Raw genomic sequence first — 13,989 nt, forward strand, 5'->3', positions numbered from 1 at the left:
GGTCTACCTTTATTTTTTAAAATGTTTAAAAGTGGCTTAAGTAAGTAATCTTAATTACTTTAGGACAGGTTAACTATTCCCCAGTTGAGTTCACGTTCATTAATTGCAAACCGATTGAAACTAGGCATTCCCTGGACAAAATTAACATAATCTGAAGTATTTCTGATATTCCCTTTGTAGAAAAAGGGCAGAGAAATTGGTTCTCACCCTGCTTACAGAAACTAGTGAAATAGTGCTAGTCTACATAAAATAAGAGGAAATAATAAAAGGAAAACAATAACCAAGCCACTCTCCCTATTTTTATGCTTACTGTGAAAACTTAACTTTGAGGCACTAGAGTAATTATCAGATAAGGAGGCAATCTTTCATCCTTCCTTATGATGCTCAACTTGCTACGACAGTGTAACTGGAGTTTCACTTCTCAGATTTATTCTTACAAAACGATGTAGATTAATTTCTACAATTATCTTTGTCTTTTCATCTCCCTGCCTCCTCCCCAACAATCAGAGAAAAACTAGTTGGTTGAAAACTTAAGAAAAGGGATGCCCGGGTGGCTCAGCGGTTGACTGTCTACCTTACCTTGGGCTCAGGGCGTGATCCCGGGGTCTTGGGATTGAGTCCCACATCGGGCTTCCCGTGGGTAGGCTGCTTCTCCCTTTGCCTATGTCTCTGCCTCTCTCTCTCTGTGCCTCTCATGAATAAATAAAATCTTTAAAAGAAAACTTATGAAAAGGAAGAGGTGAGGTTGGTGGCAAGTCCTGTGATGAGCTGGATCTGAGTTAATCAGCAGTGCAAAAATGCATGTGGAAAGTTGTAGCAGTGGGGCACCTTGGTGGCTTAGTCAGTTAAGTGTCTGACTCTTGATTTTGGCTCAGGTCGTAACCTCAGGGTCCTAAGATTGAGCCCCAAAGTGGGCTCCCTGCTCAGCAGGAGTATGCTTGAGATTCTCTCTCCCTCTGCCCTTCCCCTGTACCCACGCACATTTAGCGCGCTAATAAATAAACCTTTGAAAGAAAGAAAGAAAGAAAGAAAGAAAGAAAGAAAGAAAGCAAGCAAGCAAGCAGTTATAGTAGATTCCACTGAGCACTTGTCTCCCTTCTCTAATTCATATAAAGAATCCCTGGGCTCCCCAAGAACTTGGCTTCACTGTTCTTTCCATTTGGGGTATAATAACTACAACAACATTTTAATAGACTGGTATAATCCCACATTTCTAAAGCAGAACAAAGCCTATTCTATTGACAAAAAACAAAACACAAAAATCTATGGTGACACACTAAATGGTAAACAGTAATTACATCTAAGAGGTACAGCAAATGGGACCAAAAAGCAGTCGTCTAAACTTTATATACTTGGCATTTTTGCATTTCTTCTAAGTGTACTACTGCCATAGGGGAAAAGAAGAAAAAACAAGATAAAATAAGAGAGGGATATAAATTATGAAAGACTTTTTTTTTAAAGATTTTATTTACTTATTCATGAGACAGAGAGAGGCAGAGGGAGAAGCAGGCTCCATACAGGGAGCCCAACACGGGACTCAATCCTGGGACCGCAGGATCACACCCTGAGCCACAGACAGACGCTCAACCGCTGAGCCACCCAGGTGTCCCAATTATGAGATATTCTTAATGCTGAGAAACAAACAGAGGGTCAATGGAGGGAAGGTGGGTGGGGGGTGGGGTAACTGGGTGATGGGCATTTAGGAGGGCATGTGATATAATGAGCACTGGGTGTTATATAAGACTGATGAATCAGGGACCTCTACCTCTGAAACTAATAATACATTATATGTTAATTAACTGAATTTAATAAAAGAAAAAAAAAGTGTGTATTGCTTTTCTATTACTGAAAAATATATATTTAAATAAAACTAATAGTTTAAAGAAACTAATAGTTTAAAGAAAAAATTCACAAAGACAAAAGGCTGTGTCATCATAATTCACTGCCAGCACGTGCAATTATCTGATGTTTTAATATGCTAAGGTCTGAAAATTCTTTAAATCCAAGGCCACAGTTGATTAATTTATTCCTCATTTGCACAAACTTTCTTTTTTTAAAAAAATATTTTATTCATTATTTGAGATAGAGAGAGAGCAAGCATAAGTCAAGGGCAGACAGAGAGGGAGAAGCAGATCCCCACTGAGCAGGGAGCCCAACATGGGGCTTAATCCAGTGACCCTGGGATCATGACCTGAGCTGAAGGCAGACATTTAACCCACTGAGCCACCTAGGCGCCCCTCTTTTCTACTTTACACTCCCCCCCCTCGGTCTTGCCTCTTTTTACTCTAACCTTTGGCTGTATTGTCCTTTTTTATACCTTTTAAAACATTTTACAACATTTAAGTAAGCTCTACACCCAATGTGGGGCTCAAACTCATGACCCCAATATCGAAAATTGCATGCTCTTCTGACTGAGCCAGAGAGGTGCCCCCTCCTTTATACTTCTTCTTCTTCTTCTTTTTTTTTTTTTTTTTAAAGATTTTATTTATTTACTCATGAGAGACACAGAGAGAGAAAGAGAGGCAGAAACACAGGCAAAGGGAGAAGCAGGCTCTGTGCAGGGAGCCCGACGAGGGACTCGATCCCGAGTCTCCAGGATCACACCTTGGGCTGAAGGTGGGCGCTAAACCGCTGAGCCACCCAGGCTGCCCTCCTTTATACTTCTTGAATATACCACTTCTCCCTCAATTCAGGGCCTTTACACAAAATGGATTCCTCCTGCCCCCGTTCTAGCTTAATTCTTAATCCTACTTGAGACCTCACTTCCTCAGAAAAGCCTTCACTGATCTTTCCGGCCTGAGAAAGATCCTTGTGTCCTGTTTCCATTGTACTCAGTGTAGTTTCCTTTGCAGCAATCAGTACATTAGCCAATTACTCCTTCATTGGTCACCTTCCCCACTAGATTTAAGCTCCACAAAGGCAGGACTTTTTTAAAAAAATTAATTAATTAATTAAAGCAGGACTTTGATTTATTTTTTATCTTTTATTATTTTTTATTTTTTTTAAAGGCAGGACTTTTATAAATCTAGCTCACTCTAGGTCAACTGCTCACCACCTTCACAATTTTTGCCATAACTAGAAACCGACTTTGACTACTTCTTTAAGTCAACTTTAAAAATTCAAATAGAAACAACACGTGAACTCAAGAGCTTGATGTGCTGGTTATACATTTTCTAATCCATGTTAAAATAAACATATGAATATTAAAGTTACAAAAAAAATCTATGTATCCCCTAAAAATCATTTGGGCCTTGCTGGAGTGTGTGAGATCTACTTTACAAAACCATGCTACTACAGTACCAGCAACAACTGCACAGCACCTGACAGCATGCCTGTAATAGATGAGGGCTCAGAGGTGAGATTACAAAGTCTTCTTACCTTGCTTTTGGCTTCTAGACGTAAAACACGACTAGTCTTTGTGATTGGGTCTTCATGTCCAGTTTCTTCAAACAGTTTGCCTTCTGCAAACTTGTATGTGTAGTATTTTGGGGGACGTATTGGAGAGCAAAGCTGAAAGGGACAGTTCTTTGGGTCTGAATTTGTATCCATTATGAATCCACAGGCCCAAGGAGGGAGCTAAAGAAAGAAAAGTTATTTTTACTCTTTATCTAGACTAAGTATCATTAATTAAATTTCTGAGTCTGCTACAAACAATACGATGAGGATATCAAGTTAATTTTTATCTGTTATACATAATACCTCCTTTAAGTATTATTTCAGCACAAATATATTTTGAGTAACAAATGAACAACTCTACGTAAAGACTAATAAACTAAGGAAAAATTATAGAAAAATGGTTCATTATGAATCTGGATTTACATGAAATCTCTATTAATAAAGTTGTTTATTTTGGGTATAAACTTGAGCAGTGGATAGTAAAATGGTTAAGAAAAAGAGCAAATCAAGTACTAATTCCAGAACCCAACAACATCTATAGGTCTCTGTTCTCATAGAACATGAAATCTCTCTCATGTGTTTTTAATAATTTACCCATCAGCTCTTCCCCTGCTGCCTAGACAGCCATAGGGATGACAGTTATTATTCCAGGGCTACAAACTGGCTCAGCAGCCCTAAAGCATTTACAATTTGTTTCTAACTTTAGCTCCTAGGCTAACCATTGTGCAGAACAAAACCTTTCCTGGCATCTCCACTCTGAGAGACTCACAGCTATTATGATTATGATTCTTAACTTTAAGAAAAAAAAGGGAAAGGAATCAAAATTCATTCTCTCAGAGCAGCAGGGTCCAGTTTCAAGCCTGCCACTAACATCCCTCTTACACCTTTCAAAGAACTCTGGTAAGCAGATGACAGAGTATAAGAAATGGTACCAAGAGTCAGAACATTAAAAGAAAATTGCCTTTCTTTTCCTGAGTAATTGTAGAAAGAACAAATTCCTTAGAAAATCAGAGGTCTTGGCACAGCAATGTCACTGGTGGGCACTATTCAGAAAGGGTTGGGGGGGGCCATGTGGATAAAGAGTACACCATCTAACCTGTAGAAACTAAACCCAAAGAGCTTATGTTCACAGAAAACGTCTTGCAATTAATTCAAAGAATCTATCTTCCTAAAACACAATAAGGTTGTATATTCATAATGTCTCTTAAAGAGACTTCCTTATTGACTGTCCTCAGATTGAGGATTATGTTCAAGGATAATGTTTACTTAAGTGCAAAGCCACAAAACTGGAAAGAAGAGTGTGACATGTGAAAGTTGCGAAGTTTGGCAGCATAAATGGAGTAAACAGAGACCTTAGCGGGAAAAAGTACCACTGCTACTGGCCTTGTAACCAGGTTTCAGAAAGAGGGCACATGGTGCCTCAGTCCACAGAGGCAAACGTTTGTTTTTTTTTTTTGTTCTTTGGTGAAATTAATAATAAAAAAAAAGTTCCACGTGCCCCATGCTGTAAGCAGTCATACTTTCAGACCAGGTGGTTCCAATAAATAAAAAACTCTCTTGGGTGTTATTTTTTAAAGTAGTGGGACCAAGGTTAAAGTTTTACCATAACAAAACCGTTCCAAGGCTATGGACTTCTTTTTTTTTTTTTTTAATTTTTATTTATTTATGATAGTCACAGAGAGAGAGAGAGAGAGAGAGAGGCAGAGACACAGACAGAGGGAGAAGCAGGCTCCATGCACCGGGAGCCTGATGTGGGACTCAATCCCGGGTCTCCAGGATCGCGCCCCGGGCCAAAGGCAGGCACCACACCGCTGCGCCACCCAGGGATCCCGGCTATGGACTTCTTAAAATTTATCTAGCTCATGTGGAAATAAGCATTAACCATCTCAAAGACACCTTAAGCCACATTTCCTACTGAGATAATCCTGTAGTAACATCTGGGTATATTAATGGACAGCACCAGAATAATTTTAGGTTGGCTTTGATATGCAGATATTTCTTAGATACTTGACAGAAACAGTTTCAGTTTTAGCATTCTACCAGCAAATCATTTATTTCACTGAAAGATTAAGACATACATGCTGAAAGAAAATTGGCCCAAGCATGTAAACACCTCCTGTAAACTGACATTAATACAAAGCAAGAAACTTTTCACAATTTGCTTAAATTAAATATTATAACCAATTAAAACATAACTTATTTTTGTGAAAAAAAAAATCAGGAAAAACTGATGATATGATGACCAAGGAGAGGAGACAAATATATTAAGGATTTTTACATTTCTGTTTTCAGATTGAGTTTTAAAAAGCCTTTTAGTCAAGTGCCTACTGGGCAGAGATGTTACATACAGAAATACTTTATAATCCACTCTTAGTTTGGCTTAAAGATTTTGTTCTTTGTGATTGACACTGTCTATGCATATTAATCAGTATTACCCAGTTCATGAAAGGCTCGGATCTATAAAATTTTCTTTAAGTATAACCTAGTATATAATGTAGTACTTGATTCCATGTGTTGATAACTCAGAACATTATAACATTATAACAAGGCCTAACATATTGGGAAATACAGAATAAATTAAAGACACAATGATGTTCCATTGGAGACACTCCTGGAAGCACCAGGCTTTGGTGAACACGGAAAATTACATTGCAGGGCACTACAGGACCTCTTCTTCATAAAGTCACCACTCTCAAGAACAAGAGACACAGGTGACTTTCCTAACACACAGAAAAAGGTGCAGAGACTTAAGACAAAATGAGAAGACAGGAATTTTTCCCAAATAAAAAGACAAGGTCATAGCCAGAGATCTTAAACGAAACAGATATAAGTAACATGCCTGATGGAGTTTAAAGCAATGATCATAAGGATACTCACTGGACATGAGAAAAGAATGGAAGACATAAGTGAAACCATTAACAGAAATAAGGAATAACATAGAAGAGACAAAGGGCTCAATAAACGAAATGAGAAACACACCTGATGAAATGAATGAACAGCAGGCTGAAAGAAGCAGAGGAAAGAATTAATGACCTGGAATACAGAGTAACTGTAATCAAGATGAGCAAAAGAGAGAAAAAAGAATTATGCAAAACAAGAACAGACTTAGGGAACTTAGTGATGCCATCAAAACAGAATTAATATTAATATTATAGGAGTTCCAAAAAAAATTAAAGGAGTTCCAGAAAAAAAGAGAAAAAAGGGCAGAGAATTTATTTCAAGAAATAATAGCTGAAAACTTCCCTAATCTGGGGAAGGAAACCGATATCCAGATCCAGGAGGCATAGATAACCCTCCAATGAAATCCACAAAAGGGCAGCCCAGGTGGCTCAGTGGTTTAGCGCCACCTTCAGTCCAGGGCATGGTCCTGGAGACTCCGGATCGAGTCCCATGTCAGACTCCCTGCATGGAGGTGCTTCTCCCTCTGCCTGTGTCTCTGCCCCTCTGTCTCTATGAATAAATAAATAAAATCTAAAAAAAAAAAAAATCCACAAAAGCAGATCTACACCAAGATATACTGTAATTAAAATGACAAAATTTAGTGATAAGGAAAAAATATTAAAAACAGCAAGACAAAAGAAGACAGTTGCATACAAAGGAAATCCCATAAGGTTATTGTGGGTTTTTCAGAAGAAATTTTCCAAGTCAGGAAGGAGTGACATGATGTATTTAAAGTGTGAACTGTGTGTGTGTGTGGGTGGCTCAGGTTAAGCATCAGGGTCCTGGGATGGAGTCCTGCATCCGGCACCCTGCTCCATGGGGAGCCTGCTCCTCCCTCTCCCTCTGCCTGTGCGCACACATGCATGTGCTGTCGCTCTCAAATAACATCTTAAAAAAAAAAGTGCTGAATGGGAAAAACTTGCAGCCAAGAATACTCTATCTAGCAAAGCTACCATTTAGAATAGGAGGAGAGAGAAAGAGTTTTCTAGGCAAACAAACAAAAAAAACAAAACAAGGAGTTCATGACCACTAAACCAGCTCTGCAAGAAATCTTGAGGAGGAGTCTTTGAGTGGAAAAGAAAGATCAAAAAAGAGTATGACAGTAGGAAACACAAAAACAGTAAAAATGAATATTCCTGTAAAAAAATCAGTCAAGGAACTCAAAAGGATGTAAAATATGACACCATATACCTAAAACTTGGGGGAGGAGTAAAGAAACTTAAACAACTATCAACTAAATATAAACTTCTGCTATATGCAGAAGAGTGTTGTATTAAAACATATCAAAAACCACTTATAAATATGCAAGGAATAAAGAGAAATCCAAATATATCAGTAAGAAAGAGAAAGAGAAGAAAGGATCAGAGAAAAACTACATAAACCACCACAAGTAATAAAATGGCGATAAGTACATACCTATCAATAATTACTTTGAATGTAGATGGACTAAATGCTCTAATCAAAACATACAGGGTGACAGAATAGATAAAAAACAAGACCCATCTACATGCTGTCACAGGAAGCTCATTTTAGACCTAAAAACAGTTACAGATTGAAAGTGAGAGGATGCAGAAACATTTCATGCAAATAGATGTCAAAATAAACCTGGAGTAGCAATACTTACACAGGAAAAAATAGATTTTGAAACAAAAACTGTAACAAGAGACGAAGAACACTATATAATAATAAGGGGGAAACAACAAAAAGATGTAATAATTATAAATATTTATGCACCCAACATCGGAGCACCCAAATACATAAAACAGTTAATAAGAAACATAAAGGAACTAATTGGTAATATAATAATAATAACAGGAAACTTTCACATCCCACTTACATCAATGGACAGATCATCTAAAGAGAAAAATCAACAAGGAAACCATGGTTTTGAATGACACCCTGGACTAGATGAATTTAACAGATATACTCAGGACATTCCATCCTAAAATAAAATACACAATATTTTCAAATGCACATGGACCAAAACAGATGACGTATTAGGCCACAAAACAACCCTCAACAAATTTAAAGAGATGTAAGTCACATCATGCATTCTTTTCTGACCTCAATGTTATGGAACTAGAAGTAAACCACAAGAAAAAGTCTGGGAAGATCACAATTACATGGAGGTTAAATAACATGCTCCTAAACAATTAATGGGTCACCCAGAAAACAAATAAAAAATTATGTAGAAACAAATGAAAACACAATGTTGAGTTCAAAACCTTTGGGATGCAGCAAAAACAGTTCTAAGGGAACGTTATAGCAATACAGGCTTACCTCAAGCAATAAAAAAATCTCAACCCAATTTTACACCTAAAGGAGCTAGAAAAAGAACAAACAAAATCTAAAACTAGCAGAAGTTTAGGCACCTGGGTGGCAGAGTCGATTGAGCATCCAACTCTTGGTTTTGGGTTGGGTAGTGATCTTATCAGGGTGGTGAGATCAAGCCCTCTTTCAGGCTCTGCGCTCAGTGAGGAGTCTGCTTGAGACCCTCTCTCACCCCCTCTCTCCTAAATAAAGCTTAAAAAAATAAAAACAAGCCCAGCAGAAAGAAGGAAATACTAAAAGATTAGAAGAGAAATGTGATATAAAAACTAAAAAATAAAACCCCAAAACCTCCTCAAAACACCCTCAATAGATCAGTGAAATGAGGTGCTGGCTCTGTGGAAAAAAAAATAAATAGAAATCAATACAGGTGATAAACTTCTAGCCAGACTTACCAAGAAAAAGAGAAAGGACCCAAAATAAATAAAATTACAAATGAGAGAGAAGAAATAGCAACAAACACCACAGAAATACAAAAAAAATCATAAGAAAATATTACGAAAAATTATATGCCAATAATTGTCCAATAAATTGGACAACCTACAAGAAATGGGCAAATTCCCACAAATATATAACCTACCAAAACAAGAAAAATAAAAAATTTGAAAAGACTGGTAACCAGCAATGAAATCGAATCTGTAATCAAAAACAAAAACAAAAACAAAAAATCCCCACAACCCCCCGCCCACCCCCACACAAAATCCAAGACCAAATGGCTTCACAGGTGAATTCTACCGAACATTTAAGCAAGAATTAATACCTATTCTTTTCAAACTATTCCAAAAACTTGGAAACGAAGGAAAACTTTCAAATTCATTCTATGAGGCCAGGACTACCTTGATACCAAAACTAAAGACCCCAACAAAAAAAAAGGAACTACAGGTCAGTATCTCTGAAGAACATAGATGCAAAAACCTTCAACACAATACTAGCAAACTAAATCCAACAATACATTAAAAACATCATTTACCACAACCAAGTGGGATTGGGTTGCAAGGGTGGTTCAATATTTACATATCAATCAATGTGATAATAGTACATTAGAAAGAGAAAGGATGAGAATCATATGATCATTTCAGTAGATGCAGAAAAAGCATTTGACAAAGTACAACATCCACTCACGATAAAAAAAACCATCAACAGAGTAGGTTTAGAGGGAACATAATAAAAGCCATTTATGAAAAACCCACAGTTAAAGTCATCTTAAATGGGGAAAACAGAGCCTTTCCCCTAAGGTCAGAAAGAAGTATGCTCTCATTTTATTCAACAGAGTTCTGCAAGTTCTAGCTCAGCAATCAGACAACGAAAAGAAAGAAAAGGCATCCAAATTGGTAAGAAGGAAAATTTTCACTATTTGTAGATGATATGATACTAGGAAATCTGAAAGATACCACCAAAAACCTGCTAGAACTGATAAATGAATTCAGTAAAGTTGCAGGATACAAAAATCAATGTATAGCTACCTGTTGTATTTCTATACACAATAATGAACAGAATAGAAATTAAGAAACAATCCCATTTATAATTATACCAAAAATAATAGGAATAAATCTAACCAAAGGGGTAAAAGATCTGTACTCTGAAAACTATAAAACACCAATGAAAGGAACTGGAGAGGACACAAACAAATGGAAAGACCTTTCATGCTCATGGGTTGAAAGAAAAAACATTGCTGAAATGTTTGTACTACCCAAAGTAATTTACACATTTAGTGCAATCCCTATCAAAATACCAACAGTATTTTTTACAGAACCAGAACAAACAATCCTAAAGTTTATGTGCAACCACAAATGACCCCAAAGAGCCAAAGCAATCTTGAAAAAGAAAACCAAAGCTGGAGGCATCACAATTTCGGACTTCAAGGTATATCACAAAGCCATAGTGACCAAAACAGTATGGAATTGGCACAAAAACAGACATATGAATCAACAGAATGTAATAGAAAATCCAGAAATAAACCCCCAACTCTATGGTCAATTAATCTTTGAGAAAAAGATAAAGAATATCCAATGGGAATAAAGATAATTTCGTAAACTCCCACAAATGGTGCTGGGAAAACTGGACAGCCAGTTTACATACAAAAGAATGAAACTGGACCACTTTCTTACACCACACACACACAAAAACTCAAAATGAATTAAAGACCTAATTGTGAGACCTGAAACCATAAAAATTCCAGAAGAGAGTACAGGCAATATCAGCCATACAACCTGATTCTAGATATGTCCCCTGAGGCAAGGGAAACAAAAGCAAAAATAAACAAATTGGGACTACATCAAAATAAGCTTCTGCACAGCAAAGGAAACTAAGCTAAAAGGCGACCTACAGGATGGAAGAAGAGATTTGTAAATGACATATCCCATAAAGGGCTAATATCTAAAATATTTAACTTAAAAAACTCAACCCCCCCAAAATAAATAACCCAATTAAAAATGGGCAGAAAATATGAGCAGGCATTTCTTAAAGAAGATATGGCCAGCAGACATATGAAAAGATGTTCATTTTCACTCATCAGTAAAATACAAATCAAAACTACAATGAGATGCCACCTCACACCTGTCAGAATGGCTAAAATAAACAGAAGAAACAACTGGTTTGGGCAACATGTGGAGAAAAAGGCACCCTACCTCTTTGCACTGTTGATAGGAATGCAAATTGGTACAGACACAGTGGAAGACAATATGGAGGTTCCTCAAAAAGTTAAAAACAGAAGTAATCTACTATCCAGCAATCACACTACTGGATTTTACCCAAAGAATAGAAAAATATGTATTCAAGGAAAATGGAAGCCTTTCCCCTTTCCTTCAGCACCTAGTACCTGACCTACATGTGAATGCTACTTTACCATGGCGCAATAAGGTTGGTATATTCACCAATTTTAACAAGTTCACTTGTATAGGCAGATTTTCTTGGCTGGCAGCCACAGGCAATACCACCAAGTTAGCCTAGAAGGCAGATGTGCCACTATCACACCTCTGCTGCAGCAGGGAGCACTGCCACCTCTCCCTTAAAACCTTGGCAGGTAAGAAAATTGGCAAAAGAAGATGGTGCAGACATAAAGGCAGAAATATAGTGGGCACAGCTACTATCCCTACTGGGGTTATAGGATGGGAGCAGCAAGCAGAATCTGGTTAGCTGTCAAGCTGGCCTGAGCTATCAGCATACCTAAAATTGTAGAGATGTATGATATACAGAGATAAGGAAAGAGAAAAATAGGACACTTCTAAAGTTCATGCTGTAAGACAGTATTTTAAGTAAAACTTTATTAAAAGCAAGGTCCTCTAAATAATTCTAAAATAAACCTCCTAAACATGAAAAAACCTTGTCTGCTACATGTCATTTAAATTACACTTCTTTTCAGGAAAAAGTACACTGCTATTATTCAAAATTTGATGTTCTGTTAAGCTAAGCTATATGGATTTTGATTAATAGTAATCTTTTGGAAATTAAGCATACCTTCAGAGACCGAACTGAATCATCAGCCAGACCAATCACATTAACATAAAGCAGATTGCTGTGCTTCAGGAACAGAACACAGTGATCCTTAAACATATCCAGGTCTACTACTTTCGTATTTCTCTTCATTGTGAAAAATAAATCCCAGTTCATAATAGCAGGGGTATCAGCTGCTGTTCTCATGAGCTGTGTGAAACAAAGTCAGAAGAGATCTAGGTAGCAAAATGTGATAACTACAGCATCCAGAAAACTAGTCCGTATTAATCTGCACTGTTTTACGAAGAGCCAAAGAACTGAACTCCGCCCCAGAGCTGCAGTGTGTCTGTTATCACGTGAATGCTCATGTGATGAGGCAGCAGGGCCTAGTGCTCACCTTACAGCAAACCGATGTGTCTGAATGAAGGCATTTGACAAACAGCTCACTGGGGATGCATTCAAGAGCCTAGCTGGGATCAGAACTGCCTAGCTGAGATCAATCCAAATTGCTAAATTATAAAAATTGTGAGTTTATAAAAGTTTGTTCTTTCGAATCATTAAGTTTGGCTTTGATAACTGGTAAAGATCAGTACGTTCCATTTACTAACCTTTTTAGGCATAATTATATAGAAGCATTATATCTAAGGGAAGAGAAATCGGACTGGTTATGGGTAGGAAGGTAGCATCAATTTCTACGCTTTACCAAAAACCTTTATTTTTTAACCAAATGCCAAAACAGTTAATTATTAGAGCAAGAAATGTTGATGGAAGTATGACACTTTTCAAAGCTCAAATAAGTACACGGAGAATCCCGGATTACCTTGAATTCTGTAGGCTCGCCAACATTAGTGAGAATGTATAATTCATCATCTCTATGTTCAACGTAGTAAAGGACTCCATGTATTCGTTTCTGGATAAGTACTGGTGGATCCCAAGGGCTTAGGCCATCTATTAGCCACACTTCAGAAGTAGTCTTATTCATAATATTTATGGTAAGGAAACGACTGTCTTTTGTAAGATAAAGGAAAACAAAGTAGCTGCACACGCATACAGAGAAAGAGAAGAAAATCCAGTAAGTTTCAAAGGCATGCTACCTTAAAGACAACATCTCACTGCTTGTTGTACATATGTTGATTTATAATGCAGACAAAAATGAAAAACTCCTTGTTTTTAGTGAATATTGCTTATACATGAAAAAAACTGGCTATTATTTTTCTCAATTCCTTCACAAAGGTATTCAAAACCATTTTTTCTCTAACATTTTCTTATGAACATTTTTCAAACCTATAGAAAAGTTGAAAATGTCAGGTAAATACCTATATACCCACCAAGATTCAATTATTACCAATATTTTGCTATATTTCCTTTATCACATTATCTGTGTATCCATCAATCCAACTTTTTCTGACTGCATCTTACGGTCAACTGTAGACATCATCTAACTCTCACTTAATCACAATAATTACAGGGCTTTTGCTGGGAAGAGGAAATAAACTTCTTAGAGGAGTAGGGAAGAAGAGAGACAGAGTTTACTTTGTTCCTCCTCTGCGTGCATGTTGGCTTTTTTCTCCCTCCCAGTTTTTATAACAGAGTAGAAATAACAAAAACAGAAATAGGAAGAAAAACCCTTGCAATCTCAACACATTAAAAAAACTAATATAACGATTTTAATTTTTTTCTATTTTTCCTTCCCAAGTTTATTTGCATTTCATGCATGCCTGCTCCACTTTATTTTTATTTTTTAAATTTTATTTTTTTGCCTGCTCCAACTTTTAAATTAATTTTTTATTAATATTCAAGTACAGATGATACATAATTGCCTATTAGTTCAGGCATACAATATAGTGATTAGACAACTATATACATTACTCAATGTTCATCACAATATATGTG

The 13,989-nt window shown here is 36.9% G+C and overlaps 1 protein-coding gene across 6 annotated transcripts in view; it reads right to left on the reverse strand.

Annotated features, from left to right (window-relative positions):
- Nucleotides 1–13,989, reverse strand: part of PREPL (prolyl endopeptidase like) — a 58,843-nt gene that overhangs the window by 10,883 nt on the left and 33,971 nt on the right. For all 6 annotated transcript variants that reach the window (XR_005365819.1, XM_038551174.1, XM_038551175.1 and 3 more), the window contains 3 exons: nt 12,917–13,133; nt 12,121–12,306; nt 3,379–3,576 (listed from right to left, as the gene is read on the reverse strand). Coding sequence is in view for 5 of the 6 variants with exons in the window: in XM_038551174.1 (XP_038407102.1) it covers nt 3,379–3,576; nt 12,121–12,306; nt 12,917–13,133 (601 nt within the window). In the remaining variant the exon portion in view is untranslated. The remainder of the gene's footprint in view (nt 1–3,378; nt 3,577–12,120; nt 12,307–12,916; nt 13,134–13,989) is intronic.

This window comes from Canis lupus, chromosome 10 (genome assembly GCF_011100685.1).
Source record: "Canis lupus familiaris isolate Mischka breed German Shepherd chromosome 10, alternate assembly UU_Cfam_GSD_1.0, whole genome shotgun sequence".
NCBI lineage: Eukaryota > Metazoa > Chordata > Mammalia > Carnivora > Canidae > Canis > Canis lupus.